The following is a 17999-nucleotide window of genomic DNA, read 5'->3' as shown; positions in this document are numbered from 1 at the left end:
AAATTGGACATGCGATAGTTGTAACATAATATAAGCATGGAAGCTTGAATAACACTTTTGTGTAGTTTTACTAAGTAAGGCAACAGGATGCCATTACTGTTGAACCATGTGTATATTGTATTGGTACTACTGTATTTAGTTGATGTGGAAAGTGAGTCAATTAACATTACTCCAATAATTTTTTTTCTAAAAATCCAGGGATTAATCAATCTTTGACTTGCATCTCTCTTAATTGTGGGCCCTTTCTATTAGGTACAGCAGTTTAACTTGGCTACCTTTTATACTTGCAGGAAACCATTAGAAGAAATGGCTGTTTAGTTTCCTTTAGAGTAATACAATAATTCTCATCTATTAACAGTTGTCCGAAACATCAAACGGCACAATATTGTCCTGAAGAGGGAGTTGGGTGAAGGAGCATTTGGCAAAGTGTTTCTTGCTGAGTGTCATAACCTTTGCACAGAAGATGACAAAACTTTGGTGGCAGTGAAGGTATAGTACTATAGAATTTCAATTATTAATTTATAGCTTGATCTGGAGCTCCTTGTAAATGCTTCTCTAGCTATCAGTGTCAGTTATCTTTTAAATTGGACTTAGTAAGACTAATGCAATGTCAAAAGAGCACGATACATGATCTCATGCATAGATGTAAAAATATGGCCTGGTTTCATATGGCAATGAGAGCGGAGTAGGTTGACCAAATTGTTCATGTGAAACATAGGAACCTGAGAATAGTGGGATGCACACAGTCGATTCCACTTAGTTGACTACTTTCCATTCTGAATATTTCTTTGCTGAATGGAAATTGGAAATTGAAAACCAGGCCCACTTGCTCTCTGTGCATATTGTATGTATTCTTGCTTACTGCATGCTTTTTGCCATACATTCCAGTTCAATTAATAATTTATCGTTCAGATTACAAATTCCACTGCAGTCATTGCTCATATAGCAGTCACCTTTCAAGATGCATCTTGCACAATTTGCTGTACTGAGAAACTTACAACTATCATCCACAGAGCAACATTTCATAACATTTCATTTCAGTTTGAAATGTTTGAACATAGGAGCCAACATTTTTGTGAGAACTCTGACGTGCAGTAAATACATTTCTGCAGCAAACTTTTCTTATCCAGTTCCAATATGTTTACTTTTAAAAATAAGACAATATGACCAGAGTCTCTAGGATTAAGGAAGGAAAGACTGACTTTGGTAGTCCATAATGTGAAGGAACTAGTAGTTTTGTTTATATGCAACTGGCTTCCAGCACTCAGCAAGAGAGAGGTAATGGGAACTGCAGATGCTGGAGAATTCCAAGATAATAAAATGTGAGGCTGGATGAACACAGCAGGCCAAGCAGCATCTCAGGAGCACAAAAGCTGACGTTTCAGGCCTAGACCCTTCATCAGAGAGGGGGACGGGGAGAGGGAACTGGAATAAATAGGGAGAGAGGGGGAGGCGGACCGAAGATGGAGAGTAAAGAAGATAGGTGGAGAGAGTGTAGGTGGGAAGGTAGGGAGGGGATAGGTCAGTCCAGGGAAGACGGACAGGTCAAGGAGGTGGGATAAGGTTAGTAGGTAGCTGGGGGTGCGGCTTGGGATGGGAGGAAGGGATGGGTGAGAGGAAGAACCGGTTAGGGAGGCAGAGACAGGTTGAACTGGTTTTGGGATGCAGTGGGTGGGGGGGAAGAGCTGGGCTGGTTGTGTGGTGCAGTGGGGGGAGGGGACGAACTGGGCTGGTTTAGGGATGCAGTAGGAGAAGGGGAGATTTTGAAACTGGTGAAGTCCACATTGATACCATATGGCTGCAGGGTTCTCAGCCTGCTCCTGCCCCACCGAACTCATCTCCACCTATCTGGACTCCATTTTCTCCCCTTTGGTCCAGGAACTCCCCACCTACGTCCGTGACACCACCCACGCCCTCCACCTCCTCCAGGACTTCCAATTCCCTGGCCCCCAAACACCTCATATTCACCATGGACGTCCAGTCCCTGTACACCTGCATTCCGCATGGAGATGGCCTCAAGGCCCTCCGCTTCTTCCTGTCCCGCAGGCCCGACCAGTCCCCCTCCACCGACACTCTCATCCGCCTAGCTGAACTCGTCCTCACACTCAACAACTTCTCTTTTGACTCCTCCCACTTCCTACAGACTAAGGGGGTGGCCATGGGCACCCGCATGGGCCCCAGCTATGCCTGCCTCTTTGTAGGTTACGTGGAACAGTCCCTCTTCCGCACCTACACAGGCCCCAAACCCCACCCCTTCCTCCGGTACATTGATGACTGTATCGGCGCCGCCTCTTGCTCCCCAGAGGAGCTCGAACAGTTCGTCCACTTCACCAACACCTTCCACCCCAACCTTCAGTTCACCTGGGCCATCTCCAGCACATCACTCACCTTCCTGGACCTCTCAGTCTCCATCTCAGGCAACCAGCTTGTAACTGATGTCCATTTCAAGCCCACCGACTCCCACAGCTACCTGGAATACACCTCCTCCCACCCACCCTCCTGCAAAAATTCCATCCCCTATTCCCAATTCCTCCGCCTCCGCCGCATCTGCTCCCACGATAAGACATTCCACTCCCGCACATCCCAGATGTCCAAGTTCTTCAAGGACCGCAACTTTCCCCCCACAGTGATCGAGAACGCCCTTGACCGCGTCTCCCGTATTTCCCGCAGCACATCCCTCACACCCCGCCCCCGCCACAACCGCCCCAAGAGGATCCCCCTCGTTCTCACACACCACCCTACCAACCTCCGGATACAACGCATTATCCTCCGACACTTCCGCCATTTACAATCCGACCCCACCACCCAAGACATTTTTCCATCCCCTCCCCTGTCAGCTTTCCGGAGAGACCACTCTCTCCGTGACTCCCTTGTTCGCTCCACACTGCCCTCCAACCCCACCACACCCGGCACCTTCCCCTGCAACCGCAGGAAATGCTACGCTTGTCCCCACACCTCCTCCCTCACCCCCATCCCAGGCCCCAAGATGACATTCCACATTAAGCAGAGGTTCACCTGCACGTCTGCCATTGTGGTATACTGCATCCACTGTACCCGGTGCGGCTTCCTCTACATTGGGGAAACCAAGCGGAGGCTTGGGGACCGCTTTGCAGAACACCTCCGCTCAGTCCGCAACAAACAACTGCACCTCCCAGTCGCAAACCATTTCCACTCCCCTTCCCATTCTCTAGATGACATGTCCATCATGGGCCTCCTGCACTGCCACAATGATGCCACCCGAAGGTTGCAGGAACAGCAACTCATATTCCGCCTGGGAACCCTGCAGCCATATGGTATCAATGTGGACTTCACCAGTTTCAAAATCTCCCCTTCCCCTACTGCATCCCTAAACCAGCCCAGTTCGTCCCCTCCCCCCACTGCACCACACAACCAGCCCAGCTTTTCCCCCCCACCCACTGCATCCCAAAACCAGTCCAACCTGTCTCTGCCTCCCTAACCGGTTCTTCCTCTCACCCATCCCTTCCTCCCACCCCAAGCCACACCCCCAGCTACCTACTAACCTCATCCCACCTCCTTGACCTGTCCGTCTTCCCTGGACTGACCTATCCCCTCCCTACCTCCCCACCTACACTCTCTCCACCTATCTTCTTTACTCTCCATCTTCGGTCCGCCTCCCCCTCTCTCCCTATTTATTCCAGACTCAGCAAGAGAGACTGTTTTTATTATGTTCATGCACAAAGGTGCCAGTTGAATGCAGCCCAGTAAAAATAGAACAGATTTGTGCACGCTGACTTGGGTTAAACTCAGTTATTTAACACCTTTACTTGTGTATTTCTGGAAGGGAGCTTATGGATGTATTGGATATGGTCAGACATAAATAATTTGAGGCTGTGTTCCATTGCCGCAACAGTGTACCATAGGAAAATAGAATTGGGCTTTGTGGATTAAACCATGCATGTTGCATGCAGTGGTTTATGCTGTGTGACCAAGAATCTAATCTAACTCTCTTTAAAAGTTTTTTTTAAACTAATAACACCATGTTGTGCATTATGTAAAAATATATTGGCATGGTTTTGAATTACAGAACAAACCAGATGTCTGTGAGTTGAATGATTTTGCAGCTTGCAATCTGCAATACCTTATTGATAAATATTACAATATCCTGCAACTCCCACTCTATCATCCTTGTAGGCTTTCCTGCACAAAATAGACTGCAACAGATCAAAAAGGCAATTCACCACCACGTTTTGAGGCCATTTAGGGATGGGTATTAAAATATTGGCCCAGCCAGTGATAGCCACATCCCATTATTGAATTTTTTAAAATGGAGCTGTTGATAGTACCAATGATCCTTTGTGCACTCAGTCTCACGGATGATGCTCAATGCTGAGAGTGCTGCAATTAACAGTTGCTGTTATTCGGATGAGATACTAAATTCAAGGTCCGTGAACTTATTCTGAAGTTTTGGGAATTACTAAACATCCCATTGCAATGTATGAAAGAAAGTATGAGGTTTTGTCACTCACCAATATTCCTGGAAACTGATTAACTGGCTGGTTATTTATCGCATTAATGTTTCAAAAATCTTGCTCTATTTTAGATGGTTGATAGATTTGCCTAGATAAAGTCAACAATTTACGTTGGAGCAATTCGTTTATGAAATTTTTTGACATGTGATAAGGCAATACAAACATGTTAGCCTGTCAGTCAGTTCGTATCCTTCTGATTTAATGTTTGTAAATAACCCTGTAAGGCCATGGAAAAGGAATAGACCATTCATACCCTCCAGCCTGCTCTATCAATCAATAGGATCATCGCTGATCTGACATTCCTCACATCCATTTTCCTGCTGTTTCTCCACAACCCCTGATTCCTAACTTATCGGCAATCTATCTACTTTGACTCTGCCCCACAGCTGTCTGTGGCAAGGAGTTCCAAGGCTCTCAACCCTCAAGAATTTGATCCTCATCTCAATCTTAAATTGGTGGCCTTTATACCAAGGTTATACCTTTGGTCCTAGACCCTCCCATGAAGACGAACATCCTCTTAGCGCTTACCCAGTCAAGCCCTTTAAGAGTCCTATATGTTTACATTGATGATCATCTGTCATTTTTCCAAACTCCAGTGAATACAGTCCCAATCCGTTTAGTCTTTGTTCTTAAGACAACCTGTCCATAGCACAAACAAAAACAGAAGTTGCTGGAAATGCTCAGCAGGTCTGGCAGCATCTGTGAAGAAAAAAAATCAGTGTTAATGTTTCTGGTCTAGTGCGCCATCCTCAGAACTTTCTCCATAGCAGAGATCATCCTATTAAACCTTCTCTGAACTGCCTTCAATGAAATGATCTTTCCTTAGAAAAGGGGACCAAAACAGTTCACAGTCTTCCAGATATAGTCTCAGTAGCGCCTTGTAAAGTTACAGTAAGATTTTCCTACTCTTCTACTCCAATCGCCCTGAAATAAGGGCCAACGTTCCATATGTGTTGCTGATTACCTGCTGCACCTGTGTGCTGGCTTTCCGTGTTTCATGCACAAGTTACCCCCAAGTCTCTTTGAGTTGCTGCTTTCTGTAATTTTTTTCCCCCATGTAAGTCATACCCTGCTCATTTGCTCTCCCTCCCAAAATGGACAACTTCACATTTTCCCATATTATATTTCCTTTGCCAACATTTTGCACACTTACTTAACCAATCAACATGCCTCTGTTATAAAATGTGAGGCTGGATGAACACAGCAGGCCAAGCAGCATCTCAGGAGCACAAAAGCTGACGTTTCGGGCCTAGACCCTAATGAAGGGTCTAGGCCCGAAACGTCAGCTTTTGTGCTCCTGAGATGCTGCTTGGCCTGCTGTGTTCACCCAGCCTCACATTTTATTATCTTGGAATTCTCCAGCATCTACAGTTCCCATTATCTCTAACATGCCTCTGTAAACTGTTTGTATCCCACCCATAACCTGCCTTTCAACCTATTTTTGTGTTGTCTGCAAATTTGACGACAATACATTCCCTTTCCTCATTCAAGCCATTAATATAGATTGCAAATTGCAGTCCCAGCACTAATCCCAATGAACACGTTGGTCATGTGATAAGAACATGAAAAAGGCTCCCTTATCCTCACTCACTGTTAGTTACCAATTAGCCAGTTCTATCCATGGTCAATATACTTCCTCCAACTCCATGGTGTCTTATAACTTAAGCTTTTGTGAGGCATCTTGTCAAACATAACCTGCAAGTTCAAATACAACACATTTTATTGTTCCTGACTATCCGTTCTGGTTTAGATCTTCCTCAAAAAAATATTTTAAATTAATTAGACTTGATTTCCCTTTCATGAACTGATATTGACTGTGGTTGATTAGATTCTGATTTTCCAAAAGTACTGCAACTCCTTCCTTAATGATTGATTGCAATACTCTTTTGTGCAATTCTGGAACATGAAATACCCTAAAAAAAGTTGAATTGTGCTTATGGATAAAAATGAACACCAAGACAATTAGCATAATAACCCTAAAAAGTGATTAAACACTTGATACCAGTGCCAAGGTAATTGACTAATTCACAGTCTCAACTGAGGCAATTGCAGCATGTGCCAGCCCAAATCACTCATTTACCTTCAATTTCACCATAAGACATAGGAGCAGAAGTAAACTATACAGCCCATTGGGCCTGCTCCATCGTTGCATAAGATCATGACTGATCTGATAATCTTCAACACTATTTTCCTGCCTTTTCCACATAACCCTCAATTCCCTTTCTGATTAAAAATCTGTCTATCACAACCTTGAGTATACTTATGACCCAGTCTCAACAGTCCACCACTGTAAAGAATTCCACAGATTCACTCCCCTCAGAAAACAATTTCCTCCTTATTTCTAGATAATTCAGTGTGGAGCTAGAGGAACACAGCAGGCCAGACAGCATCAGAGGAGCAGGAAAATTGATATTTTGGGTGGGGACCCTTCCTCCGTATCTCTGCCTTAACTGGGTGGCCCCTTACTCTGAGACAATGAGCTTTACTCCTAGATGTTTCCACAAAAGGAAACAAACTCTCTGCATTTACCTTGTAAACTCCCTCAATACCACACCCCTCCCACCCTGGAAGAATCTTGAATTTTTCAATAAGATCACTTCTCACTCTTCTAAATGAGAATGAGTGCAAGTCTAGCCTACTCAACCTCTTCTAGCATCAGCCTGGTTAACCTCTGAACTGTCTCCAATTCTAGTTTCTCTTTCCTTAGATAAGTGGCACAAAACTGTTCCAGCTGTGGTCTGACTAGTACCTTGTATAGTTTTAACAACATCTCTCTACTTTTAGAATCCATTCCCTTTAAAACAAAGGCCAACATTCCATTTGCCTTCCCTATTACACACAACTTGGCTGCTAGCCTCTTGTGATTCATGCACAAGGCCTCCCAGATCCTTCTGCTGTAGCTTTCTATCGTCTTAAATAAATGTTCAGCCACCTTTATTCTTTGCAGTGCATACAAGTGCATAACCTCACATTTTACCCTGTTATGTTCCATCTGTCAAGTTTCTGCCCAGTTGTTTAACTTGTCTGTATCCATCTACAGACTCTGTTGTCCTCACTACTTGCCTTCCCATCTAATTTTGTTAGATATGCAGAAGTGGCAATAGGACATTCACTTTTCTCGTCCATGTCCTTAACACATATTTTAAATAATATGGTCCCAGACCTATGGCACTGCACTAGTTATAGGCTGCCATCCTGAAAATGTCCCCTGCATCTCAACTGTCTCCTATTACTTAGCCCATTCTCTATCCATGCCAATAAGGTACCTCAACCACCATGAGCTCTCATCTTATATGGCCTTACACATGTTACCTTATCCAACATCTGCTGAAAATCCAAATATGTTACATCCACTACTCTAACCTTGTCTATTCTGCTTGTTTCTTCTTCAAATAGTTCTTGTTAATTTTTTGGGCATGATTTCCCTTTCATAAAAGCTCTGCATGATCATACTATGCATTTCTAAATGTAGAGCAATTGCATCTCATACAACAGATTCCTAACATGTTTCCAGCTCTACTGTTACCTGTGTATTGATTCCATCCTTTTTTAGATAATTGTGTTACATTGGCAGTTTTTCAGTCCTCTAGAACTTTTGCAGAATCTAAGTATTCTTGCAAGATCACTACCAGTGCATTCAGCCTCTGTAACTATATTGTAGAGTGCATCCCATCAGGTTTATTAATACAATTTAGGATACCCTTACTAGATGTTTATGGGTAGTTCCTTATATCCGTTGACCCTTTCACCTGGAAATGACGCCAGGCAGGTGAGAACCTGCAGAGTTAAAACTGTTTATGTTGGAACGAGGAAATCAGATCTCGAGAATAAATCTGGCATTTCCTCATATTTTTCAAGTCCTCACCAGTGCTAAATTCTCAAAATGCATATTTTACATTTGATTGTCCAGAACTGCACCCTATCATGATGTCATCTAATGCAGAAAAACAAGCTGAAAAAGACGTTTGTGAAAAAGATTTTGTTATTTCACACACAGACCTTGAAAGAAGCCAGTGACAATGCACGCAAGGACTTTCATCGTGAAGCAGAGCTCTTGACCAACCTGCAGCATGAACATATTGTGACATTCTATGGTGTGTGTGTGGAAGGTGACCCCCTCATTATGGTTTTTGAATACATGAAGCATGGCGATCTCAACAAATTTCTCAGGTTGGTTGAGAAAACTTCAAGTTTCTATATTGTTCTATGCAGCTAACATTTTACTGCTGAAAAATACTGCCAATGCTGGAAATCCAAAATAAAAATAAGAATTGCTGGAAATTCTCAGCAGATCTGGCAGCATCTCTGGAAGGGAAAGTGGGGTAAATGGGTAAAATCTTAATCTCTCAAAATGGGTGGGTTTCTGAGCAGGCAACAGATTAAAAGTGAAAGCAGTCAGCTTGATAAAAATCCAACAGGAATCTGTCAACTTTTACCTTTGCCTGAGCATGATTGCAGTTCATGAGAAAGTTCCAATTGAAAAAAGGTGAACCAGCTGAGGATAGCCATTTGAACGTGCTCTAGCTTTCAATACAATCACGGCTGACCCCCTTCTGCCTCAACTCCATTGCCCATATCCCTTAATTCCCTTAGTACCTCAAAACCCTACCGATCTCTGTCAGTACTCATTGGTCACAGTTTCTAAAATGATGGGGGCCTGCTGTGCCTTGCGCAATATTGAGCAGCAGTGCAGACTGGAACTTCAGATGTGGAAGGTGATGAACATCGTGTATCTTTAGAAAAAGAGGAACAGAGTTACTAACAAAGGAGATCAGGAGCGTAATGTGTTAAGAGTACCAATAGCTGCACTCCAAAATTTCAGGAATGTTGGAACAATCTGATTCAGGAATATTTTGCTTAAACTAAGTGAGCGCTGCCATTTGATGCATCAATTCTGAACCCTCTGTGCCCTGTAGTCATCAGCACAAAACAATCCCATACTCAGTTATCCATCTCGCTCACAGTCAATGATTACTTGCTTTCAATTAGTGGCATAACATTTTTCACAAGGCAGAAGATCACACATCAGGCAGTAGGCATATATACATGAAAGAAAAATGTGACAATACAAAAACTGTGTTCAACAGCAAAGTAAATAACCTTGTGTAAGTGTTGATCTTCTATCTTTTGGTTTCTTCTTCAGCTGTGAGATACAGATTGTGTGGGATCAGTAGAGCTTACTGTCTGCTTACTCTCCACTATTGAATGATCAGTTGCTCCTAACTGACATCCTCTTGGGAGTTTGAAAAATCCCCTTCAAAGGCTGCCTCACCTATACACAGAGGGGCAGGTTGTCCGACAAGATGAGACAGTAAAAATGAGGATTGGAACAAGTCCCTTTTTCCATGTTCCAGTTCTCTATCTTCCCTTTCAGGGCCCACATGCACACTTCCCTGGTAACCAAGAGTTGGAGAGCACTTTGATACACCTCAGTGAGGGCTGAATGAGCTGATGCAAGCTTTTCTAACATCTCTGCTTCAGCCCAAGTGTACAGGCCATTAGTGAGGGACAGCATGCACTCTGTAGATTGTTGCATTTGATTCTGTGTGGAAGTCATCACTCTAGAGGCATCCAACAGCAACACGGCAAAACATTCTTTTCTTCTTGCAGGTTGTGGGCTTGGAGAGGAGTCCAGGGGTGATCTCACAAAGACCACCCCCTTTCCATGCCTCCAACTGCCTCTAGATCGATGCATATTAGAGGTCCACTCCCTAACCTCAGCGGGTTATCACCCTGGTATCCTGGTCAGGAAACCAGTCACTTTTCTCACCCACAGCGGGTCAGGTATTTATGGAGGGACATGGTTGAAGCCTGTAGGTGGCCATTCATTCAGCACTTAAGAGCTCTAATTACCTGCACATTGTGAAACTTGCCTAAGAATCTTCTTGCCCAGTATTTAACTGCAGAGGTAGTGAGAAGGGTGACAGTTTCTCTCAGTGCTAACTCACCCAATTATTTCCTTCTCTTGCCAACCCAAGAAAGGAGAAATTAAGCCCCAAATCTTATTGACTCCAAAATATTCTTCCAGATAGATCAGGAAGTGTTTTTTTTTTCTCTACCATACTAGACCATGCTGACACTATTGTTTTTTCACTTGAAAGTTGCTTTCACCGTTTCTATCATGAACAACAACTCAAACAATATAGTAAGCTGGCATGCCCATACAACAAATACTATAAATATAGAGATATACTGTTCTGACCTCAGTGATAGTACCACTAGACAATTCAGATCCCAGAATGGCTTGGTAGGTTATATTTCTTTTACTTAGTGTAGTGGTCATTCACTGAAACACAGTCAAACAGATGACAGACCTTATTTGTTAACTGATCAGAAGTTTATTGCGCAAATGATGAAAATAAAACATAAGAATCTATCTAGATATAGAGCAGATAGAATAAAATTAAAACTGCAGCAAAACAAAGTTTCAGAATCACAAAATTGTTATGGAACAGTAGGAGGCCAATCAGCCCATTGTGTCTGCAACAGTTCTATTACCTAGTGCCGAACTCCTGCTTTTCCTACATAACCCTGTACATAATTTCTATCCAAATCATGATCCAATGCCCCTTTGAATGCCCTATCTCATCTAATGTCTCAACATGAGCCAACACAGAAACTCAAATCTGGAGAATCACCTCCCAAAATCAAATCTTTAAATTTGGCTTAATTGATTTTCACTGTTCACAGGAGAGAACTGGGGAAGTGTTCTTGCATGAACGCTCACAAAGCTGAGAACATAGAAGTTCCCAGCTTTCAATAACCTACAGCTTTCTAACCAATACACATTGTCTGAATTGTTACAAGCGAAAACATTTACACTCCGGTAAATGTGCTTTCATTGAGCAGTCCTCTACTCCCTCCTAGAATAGTAATTATATTTGATTCTGACCCCTGTCAGATCTCGTCCAAACTTCCAATCTTAAGGTTTTCAAAGATAACATTAATCATTGCTTAAAACAGTTAAAAGTCTTCACTGTTTAATCTACCTGTTCTAAATCATCACAACTTTATATTAGCACTCCAAGAGTCCCTGCTGTATTAAATATACTAGCTTAGCTCATTGCTCTAGAAGCACTGCCTAAACAAGTTAATTTCCAAACTCTGACACAACATATAGTGAGGGGAGCACTGCCATTTTTCTTAGTTTCACAACAATGGGTGATAACCTACAAGTTTTACACATGTCTGAAAAACGGGGAGTATGGAAGAAGGAAATTCATGGTCTATGGAGATGGAAAACCCACCAGGTCTTTTCACAATCAGGCAGCTGATTCGTTTCTGAAGGATTTTCTGTTGGAAGGATGAACCAGGGTAAGGGTAAATCTGCCAAGAACTGTAGGCCACTTAAGCTGGTGCTTACAGAACTTGGCACTGGTACATTGACAACTTAAGGACCTCAATTGACAGTGGGGTGTGAAGGTGGAGCTTTGGATCTTCTTGCCCAGAACTTATTTCTATCAAAGGTGATGGGGCTCTGATCAGCCACCATTCCACCTAACTAAGCTCCCGTCCTGCTTTCAGGCCTGTTGTCTCAAGTATAGAAGCTTCCACCATTTGATGTTTTTGAAAATGTTGTCAAAGAAAAATAAAATTTCAGTAGCCACTGATGCATCCAGAGTTGAGCAGGATCTGCTTATTGCAATCTTAATTTCTGCAAGGAGGTTATTAAGCCATCATTTCTCTATGTAAATAACCTCTAGGCTGTCTTAGGGGGCTGCCTCAGACACTGATAAGGGGATCCACAGAATATCAGGGTGGACACCCTGAAGGTATCTTCTGATGTAGGTCATTAAAACCAGCCTGGATTGTACTTGTTTTATGCCTGTTTAAATAAGAGCACAGGAAGATCCCGTTTCTAACCTACAGATATATGCAAATAGTTCTGAATATTATATTATATTAAGCAAACTGATTTTCAATAGATTCATATTTCCTTCGATCTCAGGATTTCCAATAAATATTCCCACATATTCATAAAACATGACAGCAACATGCTCTTCCAATTACTGAAATTTATTGCAGCCCACATGGCATCTTTAAAGGAATATTCTCACTCGATCCAACCAAATAATTACAACATACCAAAATGTTTCCCAGAGACTTGGTATACAATTCTCAAAGGAGAAAATTCAAACACTAAAAGTGTTTGATCATTGTGGTGGCTGTGCTTGATTTCTTCTGAACACAAGCATGGGGATCATGATGCAAGATTAACATACATTCATTGTTTGCGATGTAAGCAGCGCTTGGTACTGAGCACACTGTACAGTACCTGTCTGCTGGCACAAGGTAATGCTAACCTGTGCTACCAAATATCAAGCAGCTCTTGACAGTGAAGTGCTGTCTGGCTGGTCCATGTCCTTGAAGTAATTCTATAGTTGAAAGATAGACAACAGTCCAATATGGGAGATATTCCAAAAGTGCCATGGGAGCATTAGCCAAGAATGTGCAGAGAAGTAAAGATGCACTATATCCATAGAAAATCAGGAGGTCCTTCAGACAAACTCTTAGAAGGCAATAGGACCAAATAGCCAGAGATCAATGCTCGGGATCAAAACCCAAGAATCGAGATGCAGTGTTGTCAACAGCCCATTGTTTGCACCAGTGTTTGAGATTGTTGCATGCATCTTTAGATGTTGTACCCCACCAACTGCACCTCTACCCTCAACAACTGTTCAATTCACCTCAATCTCAATAACCTATCACTAATTATCACTCCTTTCCCAATAACAGAATCTAGTACAGTTGAAACTAATTTTTGCATTTTTGCCTTTGTGTATTCTTCAAAGACAAAAACACAAAATGTGTCTGCAGTTTGGGACATAATCCGTCTGTGGATGGCTTGCCATTGAGGATGAGTCATCAGCCTTTTGTATTCTATTTCATCACAAGAGATCACAGCCCAGTTTGTTTGAAGGTGGACTGCAGTGGTTCAAGAAGGCAGCTAACCCCCAGTGTCTCAAGGGCAACTAGGGACAAGCAATAAATGCTGGCCAGCCAAAGACACTTACATCCCGCAAAATGAATTAGAAAAAAGTTTCTTTGACACTGGGTATCACAATCTGCTAGTTTCTCTCTTCAGATTTCCACTTAATTTGTGTTTGCCGCCATTTCATCTCTTATAAAACACACACACATGCTGGAATTACAATCCATCCGCATATCGGAGTGCTGCACTGGTACCTTTGTATATTTTCATGCAAACTCAATTTTCTACCTTGTGAACTCAGACTGCTGCTGTCCTGGCTGCAGTTACTAATACTTCAAAAGAATTTGCTGGACTGCTGTAACATCCAACAGATTGCAAGGATTACACAGGCCATGCCCCCTAGGTGTAGAAATAGAGGACACCGATATTCAAATTAACTTGTAGTTTTACCTACCGGAAGTCACAATCGTGCTGTAGGTGCAGGACTTCCTTTTCCAATCCGCGTCCTTAGTTCCTTCCCTTTAACTGAGAGCGTGAGCCAAGGTGGTAAGGTTTTCTGTATAGAAATGTACCTTGTGCAGCAGTGGCCTGCTTGCTCTCAGCGGCGGGAGTGGTGAGAGCCCGAGCCAGGAAGTGAACTAATATACTCGGGCATTGTCTAAACCCGAAACACCACATGTGTAGTGTCTCCCATTCGCCCGCCTCCTCTAACCAATAAAGACTGTGTGGGGGGGGTCAGTAAGGACAGGCTTTTTTTTTATTCTTCTGGAAATCTAGAGGAGAAGGAATGGAAGCTCGGGCAGCTGTACGCTCCACTTGCAGGATGTGGGAGATAAGGGTCACTACTAGTGTCCCCTCTGACTTCACCTGCGAGAAGTGCACCCAATTCCAGCTCCTTGCAGACCGCGCTAGGGAACTGGAGCTGAATGGACTCTGGATCATTTGGGAGGCTGAGGGAGTGATAGAGACAAGTTATAAGGAGCTGGTCACACCCTAGGAACAGGAGAAAGGTAGCTGGGTGACTGTCAGGTGGGGAAAGGGAATAGGCAGACAGTGCAGGGATTCCCTGTGGCCATTCCCCTCAATAATAAGTATATTGTTTTGGATACTGTTGGGGGGGGGAGGGGTATCCTACTAGGGGAAGGCCATAGCAGACAGGTGTCCAGCACTGGGCCTGGACCTGGACCTGTGGCACAGAAGGGAAGGGGGGAGAAAAGGAGAGCAATTGTAGTGGGGGATTCAATAGTAAGAGGCAGAGACAGGCGGTTCTGTGGACGCGAACAAATTGAACAGCTGGTACGTTGCCTCCCGGGTGCCAGGGTCTGTGACATCTTGGATCATATCTCCAGGGGATAGTGAGCAACCAGCAATCATGGTACACATTGGTACCAATGACATAGGTAGGACTGAGAATGTGAAAACGAGTGCAGGGAGTTACTTTGGAAGCTGAAGTCCAGGACAAGCAGAGATAGTTCTCGCTGGACTACTACTAGTGCCATGTGATAACAAGGTAAGAAATAGGGTGAGAGTGCAGCTAAACATGTGGCTACAGGGCTGGTGTAGGAGGGAGGGTTTCCATTATGTGGATAATTGGAGCACATTCTGGGAAAGGTGGGACCTGTACAGCAAGGATGGGTTGCACCTGATCCAGAAGGGCACAAGTATCCTGGGAGGGACGTTTGCTCGAGCTGTACAGGATGGTTTAAACTAGATTGGCAGGGGGTGGAGAATCAGATTTGGAATACAGAGGATTCAGCCTTCCAACAGACACAACAGGGAGTGAGGTTGTTTATAAAGAAATGCGGTCGATGGAGCGTAATTGTGGACACAGAGATGGTTTGAGGTGTGTATACTTCAATGCGAGAAGTATCAAAAATAAGGCGGATGAATTTAGAGCATGGGTCAGTACTTGGAACTACGATGTTGTGGCCATTACAGAAACTTGGGTAACTCAGGGACAGGAATGGTTGTTGGAAGCCCCAGGATTTAGATGCTTTAAAAGAAAGGGAGGGTGGTAAAAGAGGTGGTGGACTGGCATTGTTAGTCAGGGCTCGTATAGCAGCTACTGAAAGGCAGTTCGAAAATGATCTGGCTACAGAGTCAGTTTGGGTTGAAGTCAGGAACCAGAAAAGAGTAGTCACTTTGTTGGGGTTTTTTTACAAACCCCCTGACAGTTGCAGAGAAGTGGAGGAGCAGATTGGGAGGCAGGTACTGGTAATGTGCAGAAGTCACAGGGTTTTAGTCATGGGTGACTCCAAATATTGATTGGAAACTTTTTAGTTGTAATATTTTAGATGGAGACGATTTTGTCTAGTGCGTTCTGGAAGGATTCCTGACACAGTAGGTAGATAGACCAACCCAAGGAGAGACCACTTTGGATCTGGTGCTTGGCAATGAACCGGGCCAAGTGTTAGGCCTGTTGGTAGGAGAGCATTTTGGCGGTAGCAATCATAACTCTGTTACTTTTACAATAGTCATGGAAAAGGATAGGTACATCAGGGTAAGGTTTATAACTGGGGGAAGGGTAATTATAATTCTGTTAGGCAAGAACAGGGTAACATAAAATGGGAACAGATGCTGTCAGGGAAGAGCACAAGAGAAATGTGGACATTGTTTAAGGAATGCATACTGCGTGTGCTCGATATATTTGTCCCAAGCAGGCAGGGAAGATGCGGTCGAGTGAGGGAGCCTTGGTTCTCGAGAGATGTTGAATGACTTGTCAAGCGGAAGAAGGATGCTTATAAAAAGTTTCGGAAACAAAGATTAGAAAAGGCTCTAGGGGATACAAGTTAGCCGGGAAGGAACTGAAGAAACAGCTTAGTAGAGCTATAAGGGAGCATGAGAAATCCTTGGCAGATAGGCCCAAGGAAAAATCCAAGGCTTTTTACACATATGTGAGGACTAAGAGAATGACCAGAGAAAGGGTAGGGCTGATCAAGGATTGTAAAGGAAATTTGTGCACGGAGTCTAAAGAGATAGGAGAGGTCCTTAATGAATATTTTTCTTCGGTAGTCACAACTGAGAGGGACCTAGTTGTAGGGGAGGACAGTGTAAAACAGGCTGGAAGGCTTGAGGAGGTCAATTTTAGTAAGGAAGATGTACTAGGAATTTTGAGGAACTTGAAGATAGATAAGCCCCCCAGGCCTAATGAGATTTATCCAAGAGTTCTATGGGAAGCGATGGAAGAGATCACAGGGCCTTTGACGATGATCTTTTCGACCTCACTGTCCATGGGTATAGTGCCGGAAGATTGGAGAGAGGCAAATGTCATTCCCTTGTTCAAAAAAGGGAATGGGATAACCCCAGAAATTATAGGCCAGTTAGTCTTACTTCAGTGGTGGGCAAATTATTGGAAAGGGCTCTGAGAGATAGGATTTATAATCACTTGGATAGCCACAGCTTGATTTGTGATAGTCAGCATGGATTTGTGACGGGTAGATAACGGCTCACAGATCTTACTGAATTCTTTGAAGAGGTGACCAAACGCGTAGATGACGGTAGATTAGCGGTTGTGGTATACTTGGATTTAAGTAAGGTGTTTGATAAGGTTCCCCATGGTAGGCTCATGCAGAAAGTAAGGAGGCACGGGATTGGGGGAAATGTGGCAGATTGGATTCAGAATTGGCTGACCCTTAGGAGACAAAGGGTGGTAGTGGATGGAAAATATTCAACATGGTGTTCAGTTACGAGTGACGTACCACACGGATTTGTTCCGAGTCCTCTTCTATTTGTGAGTTTTGTAAATGATTTGGATGTAGGAGTATAAGGGTGGATTAGTAAGTTTGCAGGCGATATGAAGGTGGGTTGAATTGTGGATAAAGTGGAGGGCGGTTCTAGGTTACAGAGGGACACTGATAGGATGCAGAGCTGGGCTGAGAAGTGGCAGATGGAGTTTAACCCTGAAAAGTGTGAGGTGATTCATTTTTGGAAGGGCAAATTAGAAAGCAGAATACAGAATTAACGGAAAGATTCTTGGCAGTGTGGAGGAGCAGAGGGATCTTGTAGTTCATGTCCACCATTCCCTGAAAGCTGCCACCCAGATGGATAGAGTTGTTAAGAAGGTGTATAGTTTGTTAGCTTTTATTGATAGAGGGATTGAGTTCAAGAGCCATGAAATTATGCTCCAGCTATACAAAAGCCTGGTTCAGCCACATCTGGAGTATTGTGTCCAGTTCTGGTCGTTTCATTACAGGAAAGATGTGGAAGCATTGGAAAAGGTGCAGAGGAGGTTTATTAAGATGCTTCCTGGAATGGAGAGTTGGCCTTTCAAGGAAAGGTTGATAGAGCTAGGGCTTTTCTTTTTAGAGCTACAAAGGATGAGAGGTGACTTGATAGAGGTGTATAAAATGATCAGAGGTATAGATAGAGTGGACAGCCAGAGACTTTTTCCTTGGGTGGAGGTAGCTGATATGAGGGGGCATAGTTTTAAAGTGAGTGGAGGTAGATTATAGGGGAGACATCAGAGGTATGAACTTTAGTCAGACAGTGGTAGGGGTGTGGAATGCTTTGCCAGAGAGGCAATAATTAGATAGATATATGGATGATAGTATCAGGTAGGCTTGGAGGTTAGATAGACT

General features: G+C 43.5%; 1 protein-coding gene across 1 annotated transcript in view; it reads left to right on the top strand.

Moving 5' to 3' along the window:
* Positions 1-17999, top strand: part of ntrk2a (neurotrophic tyrosine kinase, receptor, type 2a) — a 252771-nt gene that overhangs the window by 143542 nt on the left and 91230 nt on the right. The window contains exons 13-14 of the mRNA XM_048527298.2: positions 359-489; positions 8488-8660. Of these exons, the coding sequence (XP_048383255.1) occupies positions 359-489; positions 8488-8660 (304 nt within the window). The remainder of the gene's footprint in view (positions 1-358; positions 490-8487; positions 8661-17999) is intronic.

The sequence above is a fragment of the Stegostoma tigrinum genome, chromosome 3, assembly GCF_030684315.1.
Source record: "Stegostoma tigrinum isolate sSteTig4 chromosome 3, sSteTig4.hap1, whole genome shotgun sequence".
In the NCBI taxonomy this organism is placed as follows: domain Eukaryota; kingdom Metazoa; phylum Chordata; class Chondrichthyes; order Orectolobiformes; family Stegostomatidae; genus Stegostoma; species Stegostoma tigrinum.
This window is presented reverse-complemented; position numbering and strand designations above follow the sequence as displayed.